Source organism: Pollicipes pollicipes, unplaced genomic scaffold (genome assembly GCF_011947565.3).
Source record: "Pollicipes pollicipes isolate AB1234 unplaced genomic scaffold, Ppol_2.1 Scaffold_7231;HRSCAF=8579_pilon_pilon_pilon, whole genome shotgun sequence".
NCBI classification, from domain to species: domain Eukaryota; kingdom Metazoa; phylum Arthropoda; class Thecostraca; order Pollicipedomorpha; family Pollicipedidae; genus Pollicipes; species Pollicipes pollicipes.
Window position 1 is genome coordinate 28,761,572 of NW_023597034.1, and position 24,794 is coordinate 28,786,365.

At 62.6% G+C, this 24,794-nt stretch overlaps 2 protein-coding genes across 2 annotated transcripts in view; one reads left to right on the forward strand and one right to left on the reverse strand.

The window, feature by feature from the left end:
- The window catches only part of Vps13D (vacuolar protein sorting 13D), a gene marked incomplete at its 5' end in the record, with an annotated part of 46,724 nt that extends 27,729 nt beyond the window's left edge, over positions 1-18,995 (forward strand). The window contains 23 exon segments of the mRNA XM_037233699.1: positions 150-305; positions 1,139-1,235; positions 1,579-1,709; positions 2,455-2,633; positions 3,866-4,010; positions 5,173-5,384; positions 5,867-5,957; positions 6,683-6,799; positions 7,666-7,846; positions 9,505-9,680; positions 10,089-10,203; positions 10,453-10,559; positions 10,648-10,731; positions 11,114-11,205; positions 11,481-11,598; positions 13,066-13,248; positions 13,838-14,012; positions 14,799-14,998; positions 15,352-15,464; positions 15,916-16,056; positions 16,405-16,596; positions 17,006-17,153; positions 17,573-18,995. Of these exon segments, the coding sequence (XP_037089594.1) occupies positions 150-305; positions 1,139-1,235; positions 1,579-1,709; positions 2,455-2,633; positions 3,866-4,010; positions 5,173-5,384; positions 5,867-5,957; positions 6,683-6,799; positions 7,666-7,846; positions 9,505-9,680; positions 10,089-10,203; positions 10,453-10,559; positions 10,648-10,731; positions 11,114-11,205; positions 11,481-11,598; positions 13,066-13,248; positions 13,838-14,012; positions 14,799-14,998; positions 15,352-15,464; positions 15,916-16,056; positions 16,405-16,596; positions 17,006-17,153; positions 17,573-17,662 (3,243 nt within the window).
- A 1,020-nt stretch (positions 18,996-20,015) lies between these two features.
- Rev1 (Rev1 DNA directed polymerase) lies at positions 20,016-24,656 on the reverse strand (the record flags this gene model as incomplete). Its single annotated transcript, XM_037234209.1, has 2 exons — positions 24,627-24,656; positions 20,016-21,996 (listed from the first exon to the last, which is right to left on the reverse strand). A coding segment is annotated over exon 2 (1,923 nt), but the record flags the coding sequence as incomplete, so codon positions are not given.
- Positions 24,657-24,794: the final 138 nt, after the last annotated feature.

Here is a 24,794-nt window from a genome sequence, read left to right on the forward strand (position 1 = left end):
GCTGCAGCTGGCGCTGCGCGACGCGCGCGGCCGCCTGCTGCTGCTGCGCGCCCGGCTGCGGCCACGGCGCCGCCGGCTGGCTCCGACTGTGCGTGTCGGCGCCGTTTTGGGTGGTAAACCGCACTGGGCTACCGCTGGTGGTGGCGCAGGAGACCGGCGAGCAGGCGGAGGCGGCCGGCCAGGAGGCCGACCACGAGCGCGCCCGCTCCGTCTCGCCGCTGCTCTTCTCGCTCAGCGACCCCGAGGCGCCGGCCATGATGGTGGCGCGCCTGGGCCGCGGCCAGCACGTGGACGGCGTGCCCCGGGTGAGTGAGCCCAGACCGCCTCACACACAGCCTCGCGCTCCACCGTGCTCTCTGATGAGCTGGAGCTGCGAAGCGTGACGACCCACACGGGCTCAGGTGGTGCCCAGGAAGCGTGGCTATAGAGATGGCGGTTTTGAGCCAGACGCCACTGCTGCTGCACGCTGACGATAGCTCACCGTTGCCGTGCGCTGTCATTGGAGCTTTACAACGCGCTCAGCTGTTAGAGGCTATGTGGCGTCGCATGCCCGATGCCCTGGTAGGAAGGCGGGCACCGTAGGGCGTCGAACCCCCGTGCGCCTGGTTTCCCAGACGCACAGTTTTACCACTACAGTATTGATGTTGCTCTCTGTGTGCACAGCCGGTAGCGTCAGGTCTAGTCAGTATCGGTCCGCACTTCCGTTCCTATCGCGACGCCGCGTTTGTCTCACCGGTCGCCTGGTGTGCTGAGTCTGGGCGTGTGGTGCCCGCCCGCCCTGCCCGCCGCTCGAGCGCGGCTCGGTCGGCGCTGACGTGTACTCCGCTGCCCCGCCCGCCCTGCCCGCCGCTCGAGCGCGGCTCGATCGGCGCTGACGTGTGCTCCGCTGCCCCGCCCTGCCGCGCTCGAGCGCGGCTCGGTCGGCGCTGACGTGTGCTCCGCTGCCCCGCCCGCCCTGCCCGCCGCTCGAGCGCGGCTCGATCGGCGCTGACGTGTGCTCCGCTGCCCCGCCCGCCCTGCCCGCCGCTCGAGCGCGGCTCGGTCGGCGCTGATGTGTGCCCCGCTGCCCCGCCCGCCCTTCCCTCCGCTCGAGCGCGGCTCGGTCGGCGCTGACGTGTGCTCCGCTGCCGGCCGACAGTGGTGTCACCACTTCCACCTGCAGCCGGATCTGCACGTGCGCCGCCTGCGTGTGGCGCAGCGCGACAGCCGCCGCCCCGACTGGGTCTACGTGGTCGGTAGGTGACCGCGCGGTGAGAGCAGGACTTGCGCCGAGGCCAGTGGGCAGGGCGCACTTCATTACATCCATATATGTTTCATATCGGGGATGCGTATGCGTCGCTGCGGATTCAGGGTTCATCAGTTTCCTTGCCCAGTTGCCTTAGCAGCGGTGTGTTGCCGGTTAGCCGTACCCCTCTCACCGCGGCTGCCGGGTGACCCGCGGGGCTGGCCGTACCCCTCTCACCGTGGCTGCCGGGTGACCCGCGGGGCTGGCCGTACCCCTCTCACCGTGGCTGCCGGGTGACGGACGGGGCTAGCCGTACCCCTCTGACCGCAGCTGTCGTGCCCGCCGTCGTGCAGGTATCGAGATTCGGCCGGGCCGGGGCCGCTACAGCGACACGAACATCATCACCATCTCGCCGCGCTTCCAGATCGACAACCGCTCCACCCACCAGCTGCTCTTCTCGCAGCTGCACTTCGCCGACTCGTTCGTGAGTGTGGCTCGCCGTCCGATGGGTCTTGCTCCTTGCTGGGACGTGCGCCGTGTCTCCATCTGAGCCCTTGGTGCCGTTCTGGCCAGAGAATGTCTGTCCTGAAGTGATTCGAGCGCCGTGTGATGACATGCTGCGTGCGGTGCGTCGCTGACCCGTGGTTCCGGCGCGTCGCTGACCCGTGGTTCCGGTGCGTTGCTGACCCGGGGTTCCGGTGCGTCGCTGACCCGCGGATCTGGTGCGTCGCTGACCCGTGGTTCCGGTGCGTTGCTGACACGTGGTTCCGGTGCGTCGCTGACCCGTGGTTCCGGCGCGTCGCTGACCCGTGGTCGCGGTGCGTCGCTGACCCGTGGTTCCGGCGCGTCGCTGACCCGTGGTTCCGGCGCGTCGCTGACCCGTGGTTCCGGCGCGTCTGACCCGTGGTTCCGGCGCGTCGCTGACCCGGGGTTCCGGCGCGTCGCTGACCCGGGGTTCCGGCGCGTCGCTGACCCGGGGGTTCCGGCGCGTCGCTGACCCGGGGTTCCGGCGCGTCGCTGACCCGGGGTTCCGGCGCGTCGCTGACCCGTGGTTTCGGCGCGTCGCTGACCCGGGGTTCCGGCGCGTCGCTGACCCGGGGTTCCGGCGCGTCGCTGACCCGTGGTTTCGGCGCGACGCTGTACCGTGGTCGCGGCGCGCCGCTCACCCTCGCCTCTCCGCTAGAGCTCCCCGTGCCGAGGTCGTCTGACCGCCATCGCCGCGTTGCCAGATGGACCGCAGCGCCGAGCGCACGTGGCTGCGGGCGATGCCGCGCAGCCAGATGGCGTTCCACTGGCCGCGCCACGACTGCGACCACCTGCTGTGCGTCAAGCTGGCGGACGTGCCCGACTGCCACTGGTCGGGGGGCTTCCTCATCGACCGCACCGACAGCTGCCACGTCAACATCAGGTCAGCGGACAGGTGTCTGGGTCGTATTAGGTCAGCGGACAGGTGTCTCAGCCGCGTCAGGTCAGCGCACAGGTGTCTCAGCCGTGTCAGGTCAGCGGACAGGTGTCTCAACCGCGTCAGGTCAGCGGACAGATGTCGGGGCCGTGTCAGGTCAGCAGGCAGGTGTCTCAGCCGTGTCAGGTCAGCGCACAGGTGTCTCAGCCGTGTCAGGTCAGCGGACAGGTGTCTCAGCCGCGGCAGGTCAACGCACAGGTGTCCCAGCCGCGTCAGGTCAGCACACAGGTGTCTCAGCCGCGTCAGGTCAGCGCACAAGTGTCTCAGTCGTGTCAGATCAGCGGACAGATGTCGGGGCCGTGTCAGGTCAGCAGGCAGGTGTCTCAGCCGCGTCAGGTCAACGGACAGGTGTCTCAGCCGCGTCAGGTCAGCGGACAGGTGTCTCAGCCGCGTCAGGTCAGCGGGCAGGTGTCTCAGCCGCGTCAGGTCAACGGACAGGTGTCTCAGCCGCGTCAGGTCAGCGGACAGGTGTCTCAGCCGCGTCAGGTCAGCGGGCAGGTGTCTCAGCCGCGTCAGGTCAGCGGACAGGTGTCTCAGCCGCGTCAGGTCAGCAGACAGGTGGCCAGTCACGACCAGACCAGTGGCGCTGCTCCGTGACGCAGCGGCCGGCCACCGTGGGGTCGGCGTTTAGGGCCACTGTCGTCGCGTCGACCCGTGCCGCTAGTCAGGCGCCGCCGGTTTTGTCGGTCTGGCCGCTCTCTGCGGGAGGCTGTCGACCTGACGCGCTGTTGCTCTCCATCTGTGCTTGCCTCTGCGCCCGGTGGCCGCCGTCCGTGTCGTTTGCGATCTCGCCGGCCGGAGCTGGTCTGAGGCGAGACCTGCTCAGTGCATTGTGAACCGGAGCCGCCATGTGACCTGACCCTTACCCTGGCCTTTCGACATGACCGGAGCCGCGGTGTGACCTGACCCCGACCCTTACCTTTCAACATGACCGGAGCCGCGGTGTGACCTGACCCTTACCCTGACCTTTCGACATGACCGGAGCTCCGGTGTGACTTGATCCCGACCCTTACCTTTCGACATGACCGGAAGCGCGGTGTGACCTGATCCTGACCCTTACCTTTCGACACGACCGGAGCCGCGGCATGACCTGACATTGGTCCTCACCTTCCGACATGACTGGAGCCGCGATGTGACCTGACCGTGACCCTGAGCTCGGGCCTTTGTCCGGTCTGCAGGGACAAGGACAGCCAGAGCCGCTTCTTGCGGCTGGAGGTGGTGCTGCAGGTGGCCACCTTTTACGTTGTGTTCATGGACGCCGACGCCATGCCGCCGCCGTTCCGCGTAGACAACTTCTCCGAGGTCAACGTCACCTTCTACCAGGTGAGTGGCTGCGGCTACGGCTGCGGCTATGGCTGTGGCTGCGGCTGTGGCTGCGACTATGGCTGCGGCTGCGACTGCGGCTGCGGCTGCGACTGTGGCTTCGGCTGCGTCTGCGTCTGCATCTGTCAGGCGGTCGTCCGCCGCCTGTGGCTGGTGATCAGGCGCACTGCTGCCGCTAGAAGTCGCGGGTCATTTCTGGCGCGAAAATGCCTCCCGACAGTGTAGTTTGGGATGGGGTCGAGGGTTCCGCACTTCGCCATGACCACCATGCCATGTGCTCACGATGTTGTAGTGTACTTGCGTGTCCGCGGTCGACCTGTCACGGTCACGGGCCGAGCCATGGAGAGAGCGGGTGCCGGCCCGGGTTCACAGGCCTGGTGCCATTGAGCACCGCCTGCGTGGCAGCCTCTGATCTGGGATCCCCACGTGTCGGTCTGCGTACACGGAGTGTTGCCGCTGTGTAGTGTACAGTGCACGGGGTGCACAATACACTGGAGAGCTGCGTGTCCACGGAGCGGTACTCTGGTCACTCACACAGCTCCGCACTAGTCCGTGTGGGTGGGTGTCCACGGAGCGGTACTCTGACCACTCACACATGCTCCGTACTTGTCCGTGTGGGTGTATGTCCACAGAGCGGTACTCTGACCGCTCACACAGCTCCGTACTTGTCCGTGTGGGTTTGTGTCCACAGAGCGGTACTCTGCCCACTCACACAGCAGCTCTGTACCAGTCCGTGTGTGTGTGTCCACAGAGCGGTACTCTGACCGCTCACACAGCTCTGTACCAGTCCGTGTGGGTGGGGTGTCCACAGAGCGGTACTCTGGCCACTCACACAGCTCCGTACCAGTCCGTGTGTGTGTGTGTCCACAGAGCGGTACTCTGACCACTCACACAGCTCTGTACCAGTCCGTGTGTGTGTGTGTCCACAGAGCGGTACTCTGACCGCTCACACAGCTCTGTACCAGTCCGTGTGTGTGTGTGTCCACAGAGCGGTACTCTGACCGCTCACACAGCTCTGTACCAGTCCGTGTGGGTGGGGTGTCCACAGAGCGGTACTCTGACCGCTCACACAGCTCTGTACCAGTCCGTGTGGGTGGGGTGTCCACAGAGCGGTGCTCTGGCCACTCACACAGCTCTGTACCAGTTCGGCCTGTGTCCACAGAGCGGTACTCAGGACCACCACCTGCGGAGTACGGTGCGGCCGCGCAGCTCCGTGCCGTACGCCTGGGACCAGCCGCTGGCCAAGTCGCTGCAGCTGACGGTGGTGGCACCCGGCGGACAGGCCGACGCGTTCGACATGAACCAGCTGAACCAGCGGAAGCCGCTGCGCTACGACAACTTCATGTTCATCGCTTTCGCCGGCACCTTCGGGGGGTCAGTAGGTGCCGCGCCATTATTAGCGTATTGTGATGACCGCAATATTATCAGTAGCGGTAGTGTTGGTAGCAGTGGCGGCTGTAGTGTTGGCGGTCATAGCTGTGGTATCTCTGGTTGTGGACTTTTTCTGCTTCGGGCACAGCATCAGTCATGCAGCCGGTCTGATCGGCCCAGCCATCCACTCAAGCCTGACCAGCCCAGCCGTCCACCCCAGCGGTTTGCCCCCGACCTGGCCTGACCTGCCGGCTACCTCAGCCGTCCGCCCCCGGCCTGACCGGCCCAGTTGTCCACCTCAGCCGTCCGCGCCCGGCCTAACCGTGCCTGCCGTCCACCCCAGCCGTCCGCCCCAGCCGTCCGCCCCAGCCGTCCGCCCCAGCCGTCCGCCCAGCCGTCCGCCCCAGCCGTCCGCCCAGCCGTCCGCCACCGGTCTGACCGGACCTGCCGATCGTGACGCCCCGCCTTCGGTCCGTGTGTTGCAGCCCGTCTGGAGCGGCGTTCGACCCGCAGAACGTCGAGTGCCGCCAGCTCGTGCTGGACGTGGTGGACGGCAACGTGGTCCTCAAGCGCAAGGTGCCGGTCCGGTGGCTGCTGCTGCCGGTGATGTAGCGGGAGCTGGCCAGCCGTGGTACTGTCTGCTGTCCCCGGCCGGAGATCGGGGGGAGCTGGTCATTCGTGGTGCTGTGTGCTGTCCTCGGCCAGAGAACGCGGGAGGAGGGGGGGGGGGGGAGGAGCTGACCAGCCGTGGTGCTGTGTGCCGTCCCCGGCCAGAGGAATGTGCCGGTCCATGGGCTGCCGGTGTGATGGCTGGATAGCTGGGCAGACGCATGCGGTGGTTCCGTCTGAGGCGAATGTCGCGTGCGGTGGTTCCTGTCTGAGGCGGGTGCCGCGTGCGGTGGTTCCGTCTGTAGCGAGTGTCGCGTGCGGTGGTTCCGTCTGAGGCGGGTGCCGCGTGCGGTGGTTCCGTCTGTAGCGAGTGTCGCGTGCGGTGGTTCCGTCTGTAGCGAGTGTCGCGTGCGGTGGTCCCGTCTGTAGCGAGTGTCGCGTGCGGGGTTCCGTCTGTAGCGAGCGTTGCGTGCGGTGGTTCCGTCTGTAGCGAGTGTCGCGTGCGGGGTTCCGTCTGTAGCGAGTGTCGCGTGCGGTGGTTCCGTCTGTAGCGAGTGTCGCGTGCGGGGTTCCGTCTGTAGCGAGTGTCGCGTGCGGTGGTTCCGTCTGAGGCGAGTGTCGCGTGCGGGGTTCCGTCTGAGGCGGGTGTCGCGTGCGGTGCGGAATCTGACGCGGCCGGCGGGCGCTGGCAGGAGCCGGGCGTGCGGTCGCAGCTGTGGCGCCACCTGTCGTCAGGACACGTGGTGCACGAGGGCAGCAGCCCGCCGCGCGACCCGCGTCACCCCGACCTCGACACCGACCGGCTGATGGTGAGTGTGCCGCGCCGCGGAGGGCCAAGCTGGAGGCCAAGCCGACCCGGCCACCGGCAGCCGGATGGCTGGTCTGTACGCCCTCACTGACAGCTGATGTAGCATAACAACGCAGTGGCAAGCTGATTCAGGCAGTACCTTTAAACAAGCAGTCGCTCCTAACTCCCTACAGAGCTGGCTGGGGAGTGAATGTGCTCCTTAGACAGTACTAGCGCCGACGGCATGCAGCTGTATAATCACACAATATAATTGCCGACCGTTTACATTGTGATTTGATTTTGTCATTTGATGCATCACAATAGGCGAGGGCTACTTGTCGGCTGCACGTTTTCATGAAGGTGTTCCAGTCATCATAGCATCAGCTTGACGGAGCCGACGGGCACGTCCTGACCGTCGGTAACAGCCATTCGGCCTCCCTTACCACCGTCCAGACCGTCTGCGACAGCAGTTCGGCCCCCCTGACCGCCGTTCTGACCGTCGATGACAGCCGGTCGGCCTCCCTGACCGCCGTTCTGACCGTCGATGACAGCCGGTCGGCCTCCCTGACCGCCGTTCTGACCGTCTCTGACAGCCGGTCGGCCTCCCTGACCGCCGTTCTGACCGTCGGTGACGGCCGGTCGGCCTCCCTGACCACCATCCCGACCGTCGGTGACAGCCGGTTGGCCTCCCTGACCGCCGTGCCGCCCATCGGTGACGGCCGGTCGGCCTCCCTGACCACCGTGCCGACCGTCGGTGACGGCCGGTCGGCCTCCCTGACCGCCGTGCCGACCGTCACTGATAGCCGGTCGGCCTCCCTGACCACCGTGCGACGACCGTCGCTGACAGCCGGTCGGCCTCCCTGACCGCCGTGCCGCGACCGTCGCCAGGTGCTGGACATCGCGACGCCGGCCATCCAGCCGTACGAGCGTGTGCCGCTGCGGCTGCGGCGGCTGGACCGGCGCCGCCGACTCACGCAGAGCTGGCGCTTCACCGACGACGGCCGGCTCTGCTGCCAGCACCCTAACCTGTACGTGCAGGCACAGGACGGCTTCGCCGGCCTGCGCAGAGGTGAGCCGGGCGACGGGGGACCGCGAGCCGGCCGGCGCCGCCACCAGCAGGCACGCGCGCGCGTGCAGGGAACGGGAGCACGCGCGCGCTGGGAACGCGTCTCAGAAGCAACACAGACTCGGGCGTGGAAGCGACGTGGGAGCACGGCGTTGGTGTCATATGCAGTCAGGTCATGTCGCGACGACGTCTGTGGGGCAGCGGGTGTGCTTTACATGGATGGCCGTACCTTCTGTATGAACGCGATGCTTACTCGAGCCCCTGTATTGGCGTCGTTGTCGGGGATGATAAGCCCGGGTGGGCTGCCACGTGGTGTCCACTGTGCTGACCAGGTGCCGCCAGTCTGTTCTGACTGTTGCCGCCGTTTTGTAGCCCGTGCTGGGAGCTGTCGGTGGGAGCCTTGTGCGTAAGCTTTGTATTGGAATGCACGCCCTCCTGGTAACGCTGTGCGGTGACCCGTGTGCTGTGGTGTGCGATGACCCGTGTGCTGTGCTGTGCCGGAGATGACACGTCACGCCACAGTGTACGCGCAACATTCCCGCTGCGTTTGCCCCGCGTGTTACAAACGTTTGCCCCAGAACTCCCTGTACCAATACCTCGTATCAACCCAAAATACGTGTTCCATTTTGTAAGTGTCCGACTGGCTGATTTGGCAACCGACAGTTTTAGAATCGTGAACGCATGCTGCAACCGATCCCCCTGCCGTTTCAGCTTGCGTGAGATAACTGCCGATATCTCAGAGCCGGCGTATTAGCCCTTCGATTACGTAGGCCGTGTGAGTGAGCAAACCTTATAACGCATCAACATAAGGTAACGTTTCACATTGTGGTGCGTTTGCTTGTGTCAAGATTATGACGGCTGACATCGTTAAGCTCCACGGTATGTGTATTCCGTGTTACGCTCTTGTTCGGGTTGTTAGCTAGCTCAGTAGTGAAGTGATGGCTGTATGCATGCGTCTGTTGGCGTCGGCATTTGTGTGATCTTGAGGACGCTGAGGTCTGGCGGCGCCTTCATCTGAATATTGTGTGGTAAGGGGCCCTTCCTCCAATCATTTAGAGTTCCTACCAGTCTGGTAAGCCAGAGGGATATGGGTCTGGCGTGTGTCCCCTGACCGGTCCCCCTGTCTGGCAGGGAGCCAGGCGGTGTTGCGGCCCGTGTGTGTCCGCTGACCGGTCCCCCTGCCTAGCGGGGGGGGGGGGGTCAGGCGGTGCTGGGTCTGGTGTGTGTCCCCTGACCGGTCCCCCTGTCTGGCAGGGAGCCAGGCGGTGCTGAGTCCCGTGCGTGTCTCCTGACTGGTCCCCCTGTCTGACGGAGTCAGGCGGTGCTGGGCCTGGTGTGTGTCCCCTGGCCGGTCCCCCTGTCTGGCAGGGAGCCAGGCGGTGCTCGGTCTGGTGTGTGTCCCCTGACCGGTCCCCCTGTCTGGCAGGGAGCCAGGCGGTGCTCGGACTGGTGTGTGTCCCCTGACCGGTCCCCCTGTCTGACGGAGTCAGGCGGTGCTCGGTCTGGTGTGTGTCCCCTGACGGGTCCCCCTCCCCTGTCGGGCAGGGAGTCAGGCGTTGCTGAGTCCCGTGCGTGTCCCCTGACCGGTCCCCCTGTCAGGCAGGGAGCCAGGCGGTGCTGGGCCTGGTGTGTGTCCCCTGACTGGTCCCACTGTCTGACAGGGAGTCAGGCGGTGCTGGGCCCGGTGCCGTCCGCCGGCCTCGCGGCGTCGGCCGCCGTGCCGCCGGAGCAGGCTATCCAGCCGCAGATGCAGTGGCCCGGGTCGGGCCAGCTCAGCGTCCGCATCGTCACCGACGGGCCCACCCGCGTGCTGCAGCTCACAGACGCGCAGGCTAAGGTACGCCCGTCCGCTCCGGGGGACGTCAGCGCGGTCTGCCGTGTCAGCAGGCATGAGGCGGACCTGCCGCGCCAGTCGCGGCTCGTCGAGTGAGCTGGCCTTCACGATGGTGGTTTATGGTCTCATCATGTAACACTTATTTTCATTAGCCTGAACAAAATGATCAACGATGTCTCGAAAAGCGGTGCGTCATTTATTTGTTGGCGTTCATGTATTCAGAGATAAGACATCTGGTAGCTAGTTGACCTATGTGTTAGGTGTGTTACTTCTGGTTTGTTTTGGTGTCTAGACTGTAGGTTGCCTCGGGTGCATTGCTAGCCCACGGCGTCGGCCGCCTGGTCCGGTGGCGGGAGGCGACAGGCCGGCGGCAGTGTGCGCCGCCCGCTGACTGGGCGCGGCCGCCGGCAGGCCTGGGTGGTGGTGGGCGAGAACAACGCGTCCCGGCTGCTGGCGGCGGACGACTCTCCCGAGGAGCGGCCGCCCTGCCAGACGGAGCTGACTGTCAGTCTGCAGCTACCGGCAGGTGGGCGCCGCTGGGGCCGGCCGACCGGCGCTCGCGCGCGCGCGGCCGCCGTCGCGCAGCCGCCAGCCAGGCCTCCGCCCGGCACACTCCAGTGCATGAGGTCAAGCTCGCAGCAGGCCGCGGAGTGTGGAGCGGTGCTGACGATCAGTAAACCCCGGTCTGTGTCGTGTGTGACGGTCTAGCCTCCGTGACCAGTGCTGCCCCCGCACCAGCTGTCAGCGCACTGACGCCTGTGGCGCCGACCGCCAGGGCTGGGCGTCAGCCTGGTGTCGAGCTCGCCGCCGGCCGAGCTGCTGTTCGTCTATCTGGGCGACATCGCAGCCGAGTACCGGCGCACGGCGGCGCGCCACGCGCTCGACGGCAGCGTGCGCCTGCTGCAGGCCGACTGCCAGCTGGCCGACGCGCAGGCGCCCTGCGTGCTGCACGTGACGCCGGGCGCGGCCGGCGACGAGCGCCGCCACCTGCCGGCCGTCTGCTTTCGCCGCCCACGCCGTGCCCAGCGCCTGCCAGCGCGTACAGATCTTCGAGGTGCGGCTCTCTCAGATTTTCATGGGACAGACTCTCGAGGTTTCCAGCCGCGAGGCGCACCGCCACCGTGCTAATTGTGTGCGGGGTTGTTGGCTGATGTCGGCGTGTGCAAGCTCTTGCCGCGGCCTTTATCAGCCAGGTCGGTGGCAGCCGAGGCCGGTAAGAGTGCTCTGCAGCGATGACGGGGTGGAAGGTTGGTGAGATCTGTTGAGCGTGCCTGGCTGTCGCTTGTGTATGTGTGTGTGTGTGTGTTGGGTGGGGGGCGGGGGGCTGTCGCGTGCCTCTGCCTGACCGGTTCACCGGAGAAGGGTGGATTAGTCCCCTGGTTTAGGCCGTCGCCGCCACGTATTCTCTGCGCGAGTTGACCGACATGTCTTGCCAGCACCTGGTGGTGTCTGTGAAGGACCTCACTGTGACGTTGGAAGAGCGCCTGCTGTACCACCTGCTACACTTCATCGGCTACAGCGACGACGCGTGAGTATCTTTGCTCTGACAGCTACCCAAGTGACTTATCAGTCTGTCTGTCTGGCGACCAGCCGATCATATGCCTCAATGCCGACAAACAAACGCCGACTGAGTGCACCCGTTGTTGTCCCCGAGCTCAGTTGTTCTGTGTGATCGACCACACCTGCAAGCTTTCCTGCACGCCATGTGACCGGTGTGTCGGGCGGCCGCACTCTGGACCCGTATCGAGGCTCGGCCCGGCCCGAGTCTCAGCCTGCTCGGACAACGTGCGCTCGCGCCGCCAGCTCGGAGGTGAACCAGCTGGAGGAGTCAGACCTCGAGACGCAGAGAGCGCTGAAGGCGGCCACCTCCTCCCACAACACGCGCTACTACTGCCGGAGACTGGAGCTGGCCCTAAAGAAGGTGAGCGCCCCGGCGCGACCGCGGTCGCCGCTCCCAGCTGCTCGTCCGGCCGGCGGCGGTCCCGCGTCGACGTGTCCTGGCGGTGTGTGTGTGGGGGGGGGGGGGGGGGGGAGGGCTGCAGGGCATGTCGAAGAGTAACGCTCTCCGTGAATATTCGTTTTGAATGCAGGGATGCACCTGGGTATGAACGTTTACCCGGCTGTTTTCTGACGTCACTTCCGACCTCCGTGACCGCTGGTCTTCTGTTCACCCGACTAGCCTCTGGCGACTGGCGTCCGGTCCGACCTTCCTGCTTTGATCGCCATCCCGTGATGACTGCTGACCTTCCTGCTGTGACTGCCGTCCTGTGATGACTGCGGACTCCTCGCGACTGCCGTCCTGTGATGGCTGCGGACTCCTCGCGACTGCCGTCCTGTGATGACTGCGGACCCCTCGTGACTGCCGTCCTGTGATGACTGCGGACCCCTCGTGACTGCCGTCCTGTGATGGCTGCGGACTCCTCGCGACTGCCGTCCTGTGATGGCTGCGGACCCCTCGTGACTGCCGTCCTGTGATGACTGCGGACCCCTCGTGACTGCCGTCCTGTGATGGCTGCGGACTCCTCGCGACTGCCGTCCTGTGATGACTGCGGACCCCTCGTGACTGCCGTCCTGTGATGACTGCGGACTCCTCGCGACTGCCGTCCTGTGATGGCTGCGGACTCCTCGCGACTGCCGCCCCGTGATGCCTGCGGACCCCTCGCGACTGCCGTCCCGTGATGCCTGCGGACCTGATGGATGAACGGTGACCGTTGTCTGTCGGGGCTGTCCGTCCTCTCAGCCGCTGAACTCTGGCAGCCCGCCGGCCGCCTCTGGGGAATGATGACCCGAGTCGTGCGACCGGTACGTCTGGACGTAGCCGACCTGTGGCGGCCAGTGGCCTGCGCCTGGTGACTGATGACTGGGCTGAGGTTTGTGTGGGCATACTAACCTTCGGGTGACTGCTGGCCTGGGTCCTGGTGGCTGGTGCATCTGAGCGCACTCAATCCAGGTGGCTGTTGATTTTTAGTGATTGTGAAAAGTTTGGTGACACGCGATAAACGCGTTTTGGTGCGCTGGCATGAGTCTGGTGACGGATGGCAGGTGTGTCCGAGGGTTCTGACCTCTGTTCAGTAATGACCTGAGTGGCGACTGTTGATCGTAGTGGTGACTGATGACTTGAGTGGTGATTGATGACCTGAGTGGTGGCTGATGACCTGAGGGGTGAATGATGACCTGTGTGGTGACTGATGACCTGAGTGTTGACGGTCGGCAGGTGCGTCTGAGCGTGCTGACCTCTGGTGACTGATGCCCTGAGTGGTGGCTGATGACAGGTGCGTCTGAGCGTGCTGACCTCTGGTGACTGATGACCTGAGTATTGACGGTCGGCAGGTGCGTCTGAGCGTGCTGACCTCTGGTGACTGATGACCTGAGTGGCGACTGATGGCAGGTGCGTCTGAGCGTGCTGACCTCCGCCCGGCTGCGGCCCGAGCTGGCCGCCACCCGCGACAAGCTGGGTCGCCGGCTGGTGCAGTTCGAGGGCGCTCAGGTGGAGCTGGACCCGTTCGTGCGCTGCCACCCGTTCGAGACGGCCGCCAAACTCATCGACTCGGTGCTGGAGCACTACAAGGCGGTGAGCTGTCGCTGACCTCGCGAGCGGGGCCGGCGGCGGCCGCGGTCGGCAGCGCCCCACCTGTCTTCACAAGGCAACCTTGTTCGACTTCACTAGTGACCTCGCCGGCGGCCTCACTGTGTCAAAGGCGCATTGTCTTCTGTGGATGGTGCAAAAGTATTCATTTTGGTGGTTTTGCAGTTTTGCAGTTTTTGTGCACTCGAAGGAATTGCTCGAAGCACTTAGCCATGTATTGCTGAAAACTGTTGAGATATATTGTAAATCCAGCACTGGCTGGTTGTTGTGCCGTTGCTTTGAAATCGGCCGCGGCTGTGTGCACTGTGCGCCTGATCAGCCGATGTGGCGGCCGTGCTGGAGCTCAGTGACGTGCGGTCATTGCGTGCGTGACGAATCGGCGACCACCGCGACGGCCGCCACCGGTCACGACAGATACGCGAACGGACGGGTGTGTCATGACGAAGCCTTTTTAAACGGGCTTCCGTGTGACTTCGCTGTCCTCGATGCCATGACGCATTCAGTTCCGTAATCACCGTCACAGAGGCGCGTCGTGGATGCCATCTGAAGTGTGTATCTACATCCGTGTGCGCAGGAGCTGAGGTCGCAGGCGGCCATCATCCTGGGGTCGTTCGACTTCCTGGGCAACCCGCTGGGCTTCTTCAGCGACGTCAGCGAGGGCGTGTCGGGCCTGGTGATGGAGGGCGACCTGGGCGCGCTGGTCAAGAACGTCACACACGGCGTGGCCAACTCCACGGCCAAGGTTACCGGTAAGAGCCGGGCGCCCGGCGCCGGGCCAGTGTGGGCCCTGCTCGCCGATCCAGTGGCCTCACTGGTCGCTGTCCATACGACGGACGCGCTTATGCTTTAGGCAAGAGCTGCCGTCTGATGTCGCTCTTGGAGTGGTTCACTGCTGATCGTTGGCTTGACATGTGCTCCATAACTCCGCGTGGTGAGCTTGAGCTGCACCAGCCGTTGCTAAGTCGGGGGTGACGCCGGACTGTCGGGGGTGACGCCGGACTGTCGGGGGTGACGCCGGACTGTCGGGCGTGATGCCGGACTGTCGGGGGTGACGCCGGACTGTCGGTGGTGACGCCGGACTGTCGGGGGTGACGCCAGACTGTGGGGGGTGATGTCTAACTGTCGGGCGTGACGCCGGACTGTCGGTGGTGACGCCGGACTGTCGGTGGTGACGCCGGACTGTGGGGGGTGACGCCAGACTGTGGGGGGTGACGCTAGACTGTGGGGGGTGATGTCTAACTGTCGGGGGTGACGCCGGACTGTCGGGGTTGACGCCGGACTGTGGGGGGTGATGTCTGACTGTCGGGGGTGACGCCGGACTGTCGGGGGTGACGCTGGACTGTCGGGGGTGACGCCGGACTGTCGGGCGTGACGCCGTACTGTCGGTGATGACGCCGGACTGTCGGGGGTGACGCCGGACTGTGGGGGGTGATGTCTGACCGTCGGGGGTGACGCCGGATTGTCGGGAGTGACGCCGGACTGTCGGGTCCTGACGCCGGACCGTCGGGGTGACGCCGCCCGCTCGGTGCGTTCAGGCTCGATCTCGGACGCCGTCGGCTGGGCGACACTGGACGAGAAGCACGACGACAAGCGGCGCCGCATCCGCTCCCAGCACACGGCGGGCTCTGAGGATCACCTGCTGGCCGGCCTCAAGGGCTTCGGCTACGGCCTTTGGGGCGGCGCCTCCTCGCTGGTCGTGCAGCCCATACAGGGCGCCTCCAACGAGGGAGTCTGGGTCAGTGCGAGTGGACCGGGCCCGACAGCTGCTGACCGCTACCCAGGCTTTTGACCCGGACCGGGCAGGCCAGCTGCGGTGCTGAGCCCGCCGGTTGTGTGCGCGGCCGCTCGATCAGCGGTTATGTTGCCGCTGCAGCTTGGTGCGAGCAATGCCTCTGCACAGTCTGGACGAAAATGTGTGCTACGAGCTTTAGCAAGTGAGACGCTGTTCTATGCTTTGCTTCTTGAGCCCAAAGCAGTGCGTTTGGTCCTGCTTTAACGTAGTATCTCGACATGCTGCTAGCGAAGCTATCCGTGTAAGCGCCGTGAATGCCTTCGTCCCGTTCAGGTCTTACAAACGTTGCGTTGCAGGGATTTCTGTCCGGCATCGGGAAGGGCATCGTAGGCACAGTGACCAAGCCGGCTGTCGGCTTCCTCGACCTGGCGACGGGCGCTGCCAACGCCGTCAAAGACACCAGCAGCAGGTGGGGCTTCCAGGTCTGGTGTGCTGGTACCCGAGCGTGTGGCATTCAAGGCTGCGATGTGTTAGGACGATGCTAGCAGACGTCAGCGCTCGTCCACATGCCAGGAATTGAAGCTGTGTGGAAGGCAGGCGCCGGCCACTGTCTGTTTCATTGCAAAGCTTTTCATGGCGTAGTCACGGCAAAGGCAGGCAATTAGACTCGAGTGCCCGCCTATAAACACGCTTTGAGCAAGGAGACAATGGTAGCCGCGCCTGACAATGTTTGTTGCCGATTGCGGGTGATGACTGGCGTGTACTCAGCCGTGGCTGTACACTGGGTGGGTGTCACCTGTCCAGTGCAGGTGCGCCTGTGCGCGTTACTCCAGTGATGTCAGCGTGCCGCCACTCTAGCAGTCTGTGTGCGAGTGTGACCTGTGTGCGTGTGTGTGAGACCGTCGCCGCTCGGTCGGCAGCTCAAGCCGGCAGGCTCCGCCGCGAATCCGTCCGATCCGCGTGGTGCAGGGGGCCGGCGGCCTGCTGCCCAGGTACAGCAGCAAGGACGGCGACGGCCAGGAGCTGCTCGAAACGTTCACAGACCGCAGGCCCGAGGAGAGGTGAGCTTTGGCGCCGCGCTCACGGCTCGGCTGCCTGCTGGGCGCCGCGCGGAGCCTCATCCGAGCCGTGGCCCGCCGCGATGTGTGGCTTACGCGCTGTACGGAGCTCCGCTGTTTGGAGGCGGCGGGATGGGCGGCCGGGCAGTGACCCTGGCGGACGTACGGTGGCGCGAGACTGCTCGCCGTCTGCTGCTGCGCGACACCTGGACTCGAGTCGTCTGCGGGGGGGGGGGGGGGGCGGCTCCTCGTTAAGCCGGTCCGGAAGAGTTGAGTTGTTACAGGGTGCTGAGGCCTCATGTTGAACGCTGCATGTGCGAGTGACCGCCGTGCGCGCGCGCTGTGTTTCAGGTTTGTGGCGTACGAACTGCTGTGCGCCGGCTCCGAGCGGCTGACACTGGACGGCTCCGGGTACGCCGTCTACCCGGAGCTGCTGAGCTGCGGCGACGGCGACCTGCGCGTGCTCATCTCCACCGAGATGGTGCGCGTGCTCTCTCACAGCCGGCCGGGCGTCTTCACGCTGGGCTTCGCCGTGCACTTCAGGTGGGTGGCGCGAGCACGCCGGGGCCGTGTGCTGCCGGCTGGTGGCACGGGCTGCGGCTGCTGCTGGCGTGTGGCGGACCACGCTCTGACGCGGCGCTGTAACCTATGGCCGCCTGGCTCGCGACGGGACGTTGCTGTAGTCTTCGCCGGCTTTGGATTCTCTGCCATATTGGCTCACAATGGAAGTTTTTTTGGAGAGTCGGTGTGTGGATGCGTCAGTTAGGTGGGAGATCTGAGACCGCTGACGTGTGAGCGGACCGGTGCCGTCACACCGTCGGTGCGGCGTGACGGTCCGTGCCTGCGTCTGTGCCGGGCCGGGCGTGTGGCGGCTGCGGCTGCGGCTGCGGCTGCGGCTGCGGCTGCGGCTCCTGGCAGGCAGGCTTTGCTAACCCGCCGTCGCCCGCTCCAGTGAGCTGGAGGAGTGTCGTCCCTCGATCGAGCGCGATCCGGCCGGCGGACATATCTACAAGGTGGTGCTGACCGTGGCCGGGTCCGGCGCGGGCCGCAAGCACAGCCAGCCGTCCATCAAGTGCCAGGACAGCAACGTGGCGATCAGCGTACGTCGGGGAGCGGCTGGGCAGGCCAGGATATCCGACCGGCCGAGCTCCGCGGCCAAGTCAGGCTGGCCGTGACGTGGTCGGCTGTCGGGCCGGCCATATGCGCCGGCTAGTGTGTTACGCCGAGCGTACGTGTGGATAGTGTGCGTGAGAGCGACTGCTGGTGGGGTGACACTGGCATGCGTGCGGTATGCACAGTGTCGGCATTAAGACCGGCCGCTTCCGGCCTGCCCATCGGGGCTGTGGCCCGGGTCGGTGTGTGCTCCCTCCTCAGAGCGAGCTGGAGCGTGGGGCGGTGGTCTGCTGTGTTGACTACTGCGGGACCGCACGCCGAGCGTGCCGCTGGGTGCGCGACGCCCGCTCGCGGCGAGCCCCGTCAGTCGGCGACACCCGATCATTCTCGCTTCCCCCCGTTTCAGATCACGGAACTGATCAACTTCGGCAAGAGCTGCTACGAAGAGCTGAAGCATACCGTCCCGCCGTCAAAGCTCATGTCCGACCAGCAGTGAGGCGCCCGAGAGCGCGGCCCGAGCCCAGCACCCGTGACCGGGCGTGGCCGCGTCGGCGTGCCAGGGAGCTGCTGCGCTGGTTCAGGAGAGCGCGGCCCGAGCCCAGCACCCGTGACCGGGCGTGGCCGCGTCGGCGTGCCAGGGAGGTGGTGCGCTGGTTCAGGAGAGCGCGGCCCGAGCCCAGCATCCGTGACCGGGCGTGGCCGCGTCGGCGCACCAGGGAGGTGGTGCGCTGGTTCAGGAGAGCGCGGCCCGAGCCCAGTACCCGTGACCGGGCGTGGCCTGCGTCGGCACACCAGGGAGGTGGTGCGCTGGTTCAGGAGAGCGCGGCCCGAGCCCAGTACCCGTGACCGGGCGTGGCTGCGTCGGCGCACCAGGGAGGTGGTGCGCCGACGATGGGGGGCAGCCGATGCTGCAGTGGCTGGGCGGGGCAGCGAGCATAGCTGTCTCGGCGGAGCGGCACGGAGGCCGCGCAGTGGCGGCGTCCAGTCTAGAGTGCATGGACCGTCTGCCTCCAAGCTGGTGAGCCTGTGGCGCCAGCTGGCAGCGCAGCGTCCAGACCAGGACAGCGTGCCTTCCGGGGGATGTGATCGTGATGCTCAGTGGGCTAGATTTGACGGGCCTGTAGCCACGTCCAGGTGTGTATGTGTAACGAGGCAGTTCGGGGTGACTGCGGCGGCACAGCATGCGCTGCCGATTTGAACACGTATCGAACAACACTGGGTGACGGCGCTGCGTGCCTTTCGTCAGCGGACCGCGTCAACTGCTAATACTTTTCCGGCTGTGTCTCTTATGCACGGGGTCACTCATGTATCCTTGCTACCGCGTGGTGACGAGATATTTTTAGTGTCACTTGAATGTATCCGCCTAGACCTTTGACCTGGTACTCGCACCAGGACAGCGATCAAAACGGGATGGATAGGAAGACTTTCATTGATGAGACTGTGCAGAGGCTATCCGGCACCACTGTGTGGACGTGCACATGCCTGGGCTATTTATTGGGGAGCGATTGGGTGTGAACGTTGTCCGCTGATGTCTCAGCACACGGGCGCATATCAAAGCCGCGTATGTCTAGCGCAGGGGGAGCCGGGGTTTTGTAGCCAAAGATGATTTGCGTGTCACGCTGGGGTACGTGCGGTATTGTTTACTGTTCTATGCAAAAATCAATGAGTCAGTGGTAATACAGGTTGTTAGGAGACCTTATGGTTTCATATGTCCAAGGGGACGTCAGGAGGAGCAAACTAGTTACAACGTACACGAATACGGTATTGTCGCAAATTTTGGAACCGTCGAACGCAGGCGATATACCCGGCGATACGCATACATTCGAATACCTAGCAATACCAATATCGATATATATATATATATATATATATATATATATCAGGCGAATCAGTTATCAACAGCCCGGGTACGTCGATGCATCACAAAATCTAGCACTCGGGTGTTTACTTACTTATTTATTGCACATCGTAGGAAGAGAGGTACCCATCCCGACCATGGGTGTACTGCCCTTTTCAATTGAGGGGGCTCTAGCCCTTCCCTCAAACTTGGAGAAAAGTGAGTGAAATCCGTGGCTAAATGCTAGCTGACGCCAGGGTCCCCGTCTGCGTCCGCGTATCACTCATCCGCTACGGACGCGCGCTTAGAACACAAGCGAACCACCATACGCAAGGAATATCTTAACGAATGCCGCAACGCTCGCGCACCTACACCGCTCACAGCCTTTCTCCACCATCAGACGGCGCCACACACGACCTCAGGTCAAGCGGCATAGTAAACTGCCAACGGAAAGGGCGCCAGTCCGAGCCGCGGCAGTCGGCGGCCGGTATCAGCGGGGCAGGGGAGGCAGCTGCAGGCGGCCGCCGTGCCGCGCCAGAACGCGACCCTGCACGGCGTCCGTGACGCTCTGGAGCGCGTGGCGCCAGGCCAACGGCGGCGGGCCGGCGCGGCCGAGCCGGCGCCGCATCAGCGCCAGCAGGCCGCGCGCCGGCTCCAGGAGGCGCGCCTCGACCAGCGCGGCGGCGTACGTGGCGAGCGCGGCCACGTCCTGGGGCTCGGGCGCCGGCCCGGACGCCAGCCACTCTGCCACCAGCCGCCGGATGCAGCTCGGCTCTGTCGTGCCGCAGAACTGCGGCACCGCCGGCAGCGGCGGCGGAGGCGGCGGCGGCGGCGAGCTGACGCCCAGCAGGCGCGCCACCTCCTCGGCGGAGTAGGTGGCCGGCCGAGCCGGCGGCCGCGGCCGTGCCGCTGCCGCCGCCGCCGCTGGCGCCGTGCGGCCGGCCTGTAGGCCCAGGCCGCGCACGTCAGCTGGCGGCACGTGCAGCGCGGCCAGCAGCGCCGCCACCTCGCGGCGCAGCACGTCGGCGCGGTCGGTGGGTGCCGCCAGCCGACCGGAGCGCGTCAGTGTGTCGCACAGGCCGTGGCCCAGGAACTTGGCTGAGTCGGCCGGTGCCTCGGCCGCGCGCACCATCACTTTCACCGTGACCACGTCGGCTAGGAAGGCGGCGGCCACCATGCGCGCGCGGAGCTCGTCGCACAGCTCGTTGACGAAGGTCGACATCTGGGCGGCGTCGCTAAAGCGGATGCCGTAGTTGACTTCGGCCGAGACCGTCTTGCGCGGCGCGTGCGGCGTGATGCGTCGCTCGTCGCGGCCGCGGCAGAAGTCGTACAGCTGCTGGCCGGTGCGCGGGCCGAGCTGGCGCTGCAGCTGCGCCAGCTCCAGCCGCTGCAGCTCGGCGCAGTTGGTGGCCCCCAGCCGACGCAGCTGTTCGGCCGTGGCGTGGCCCACTCCAGGCAGGTCGCGCAGCCGCTGCTCACCGATAAAGTCGGCCGCCTGCTCGGCCGTCACGTGCGCCTGGCCGTCAGGCTTGGCGCGGCGCGTGGCCAGCCGCGCCAGTAGGATGTTGGGCCCCATGCCGACCGAGGCCGGACAGTCGGTGGCGCGGCGCACCGCCTGGCGCACGTAGGCGGCCAGGCGCAGCGGTGCCACGCCCGTCTCACGCAGCACCTCCGTGCAGTCCAGCAGCAGCTCGTCGCAGCTGACGGCCTGCACGCGGCGCGTCAGACCGCACACCGTGTCGTACAGCGCCAGCGCCACCTCGCGGTACGCCGCGAAGTCGTACGGGATCGTCTGCAGGTTGGGGCACAGCCGCAGCGCGGCCCCCATGAACATGCCGTTACGGACGCCAGCAGCGCGCGCCTCGTAGCTGCAGGAGGCGATCTCGGCCATAGAGCCGCGCGGCGCCGCATCCGCCCACGAGGGCCCGTCGACGCCGCCGTGACGGCGCCGGTAGGCGTCCGCCTCCGCGGCGCGGTCCTCGCCGGCGCGCCGGGCCGGCTCGGCGCCGGCGCGCGAGTGCGTGACGGCCACCGGGCGGCCGCGCAGCTCCGGCCGCGAGCGCAGCCCCACCGACACGAAGAAGCAGTCCATGTCGACGTGCGCGATCACGGGCTGATCGACGGCGACCAGTGCCTCGTCCTCCGGCTCGGCCTCGGCGTCGGCGTCGGCGTCGGCCTGGTCCCGACACCACGCCAGCAGCCGGGCCCGCTCCGGGAAGCCGTCGGCTGGTTTCTCCTGCAGCTGGCTGACGTATTCCTTGAAGATAGCCTTCATCTCGGAGATGTGGTGCAGCCGCGACTTCTGGTAGAATTCCTTGAGGAAGTCGGGCTCGCCGGCCCGCTTGACCGGACTGCGCCCGGCCGCCCCGCCGTCCGGTTGGCCCGGCGAGCCGGGCGGGGAGCCGGGCGTAGGCTCGACGCCGCCGGCAGGCTCTCCGCCGCTCTCCGAGCCGCCGTCCAAGGCGGCGGCCTCCGCCGAGGGCGAGTCCTTGCCCGTGGAGGCTGTTGCGAAACAGGACAGCAGCGGGTTCTGCGGAGGCAGCAGCAGGTACGGCCGGTAGTCCAGCAGCTTGGCCTCCTTGACACTGTCGGAAATCCACTCCGGCCGCACCACTAGCTTTCTTTGGTGCTCCTTTATCTTCGCGTGGGGAAGGTTAGAAGCAATGATGTGGGTCGTTGGACAGGAGCCATGACTTTTGTAGTAGTGGTGGTACGTTCCGCCATGCTGCAGCATTATGTCCCTTAGTTCTGAGGACGATGGGTTGGTTAAACCGTTCACAAAAATTGCGATATTCTTAAAAATGCCATCGGAGTTTTTACCAGGCATGTTTTCAAACTGGTTTTCCAGTTTCGACTTTTTGGCTGCCATGTAGCCTCCCCATGGTTCAAATCCAGTTTCATCATAGTTTCTCTTTCCTTCGCCTCTTCCACCCATGATGGCTTTGGGATTCTTCCACTACGGATTCTTCCACTAGGCTTTGGGATTCATTTCCCTGCAAATCACAAATCTTGTGAGTTAAGCACATGCCACGAAGATCACTTCATGCGCGGGGTACTGCTCATCAATTACACAAGACATGGACGTCATAGCCAAGCGGTTAACGCTATCGGCCTCTGTGGGATAGCGACGTTTGAAGTTACGAGTTATGGTCGCCGTTACGACCATAACTCTACGGCTCTGTCATGCCTGCTGTAGTCGCTGGTGTTCCTTTAAAGGGAGTATCACACCTTTTTGTACCTTGCACTTATTTCTAAATCAGACACGCGCGACTGGACCAGTGGCACCAGTTTTCTCGAAATATTTCTGCTGATACGCTTATAATTTCGATTTGAGGTAGCTACTCCTGCGGGAGAATCTCGTTTGACTCCCTGCTCAACACTATGAAGGTGATAGATTTAATTTGTCCTTTTTCAAACATGTGTTCTGTAATGTTTGCAACACACCAATGTTGTTCGTGTGATAACTGTTGCAAAAGCTTGAAACACTATGCTTAAACAAAAGAATGTGCAAATATGAAGCTATTATCCTGCAAATTTCACGAATGTTCTATATTATGGCTTGCATTTCTCCCCTATTGCATTCACCAAAGTCGCTCTTTTCAAGGCGCACCTTGGCTTTGGCAATGAGATAATCACATGGTCCACAATATTAGTGACGCACCGATTAAACTTACACCGGCGTGCTTTTCTGAAACAGGCCCTTGCCGCCAGCTGGGCACATCAGAAACGTTCTTTTATTTGCACGGTACAGGTGCACACGGCAGTTGCCATGACGACAGCGGTCACGATCGCGGGGAGGAAGCGCGATGCGGCTACAAAGCGTTGCCGGCGCCATTTGGACTCGGATGATCAAAATTGGTACCTTATTACGTCTTGATGGTGCTAAAGTGGCACTACCCAGTGCCATTATTACATGTAACTGGTCCTGAGATCTCATTAAAGTATGTTTTGGAAATATCCAAAACGCAGTTCACTCCTTTCAGTGGACCTGCTGTGATGTGTGCCGTGTTCGCTTAGAAATTGCAAGATATGCTAAAAATAATACAATAAACCACATGACACATCTTTTCTTTCAACACCCAGCATGTGTTGGTTAATGAGAAGACTACAATTTATATATATATATATATATATATAATATATATATATATATATACATATATATATATATATATATATATATATATATATATATATATATATATAGTTACACAAGTATAGTTATGGGCATATCTGACATGTATATATCTAACAAAGAGAGTCCCACCTATAAACAAGTAACTATTTCCTATTCTCTACTCTCAGAATTGCAATTTTTCTATGGGATGCTTCATATTGTCCTTCAATCCCTTAGTGGCACTGACACTATCCATCAATTTTACACTCACCGTGCCTCTTGGCTAGATGCACATTTGAAATCAAGTTAAAAACTCTAGAAATATTATTAGTCACACTAAACTTTACATCTAGTTTCTGAAATAATTTGAATCTTATTCGGTTTTATTAATGTGGCAGGAACCAGCTGAAAGCATGTGTGATCAATGAAATCAGCAACAGGTCATAGCACCATTCAACATTCAAAGCACTATGGTCAAGAAGAGTGATGAGCATGCATGAAAGCATGACTGGTGACATTTCTTGTAATTAGTGGAAGCTTAGCTACATCTTATACTAACATAATGTATACCTATCACATGACTATAAATAATGACCAAAAAAGTATGCATGGCATCTAAAGAGGAAATGAGTAAATAATTTCCATGCAGTTATTCCAAGCAGAGACATATTTATCCAGTATTTTGTCTGTTGAAGAGCAACCCTTCAGTACTTTATCTCCCTTTCAGATATGTAAACAGAGGACCCCAATGATTTCCTAAATGCACACCATGGTACAGATATGTTGCAAAAGATGATATACACTGTATGAACTACCAAATTCATGCTATTAGTTTTGAGTACAATGGTTGTTAAAATTTCTGACAGGATGGCACTCATAGATAGTTTAGGGCAAATAACTTTCCATCCTCACCTAGGCCAATTCTTTAACAACCATTCCCCTTCCCTGCCCACACCTCAGGCAAATACTGTTCAAAACTGAGCCCTGGGAGACAGATACAGAATGTAAGCAACAATTGGCTATAATAGTAATGTTATACCTGCCCCCCCCCCCCCCCCCCACTCCCTGGCGCAGCATGCAGTCATCCACTGCGCTGGTTGTGTATGGGTCATCAGATCAGCTGTGTTCTGATCATCATGCTCACATGAGCCAAGCTCTAGACAGAGAAGTTTTACTTCTTTTTTTAATTTGAATGTTAAATTATTGAGGACACAGTTTGTCACTGTCTGTGCTTTTTAATTTCTTGAATCACAGGCTCTATATTTTAAATAGGGAGGTGGCAGTGTGCCAAACTTAATTTAAAGTGCATATGTATCTTAACTGTTGCCACAGTGTCACAACTTTGCTGGACATGTTTGGCATAATATATGCCTTTTCAGTGTGGTACACAACCAAGTTGTCTTTGAAGAATCCCTGGAAAGCACCACCCCATGGAATATCCCATGAATCAGGCAATGCCACAAACACCTCATAAAAAGCGTGTGCTTGCATGCATGCAGCCCATACAGCATTTGAATCTCATGATTTTGCAGCATTATGACTGGACTCGTACAGACATAACATGAATGTTCGTGAGACACGTATTGGTTACATTTTTCAACATATTGTCTCATTTGCGCCATCACTGCATAACACTTATAGTGCTGTAAACCTCAAATAGCACGATGTGTGTCG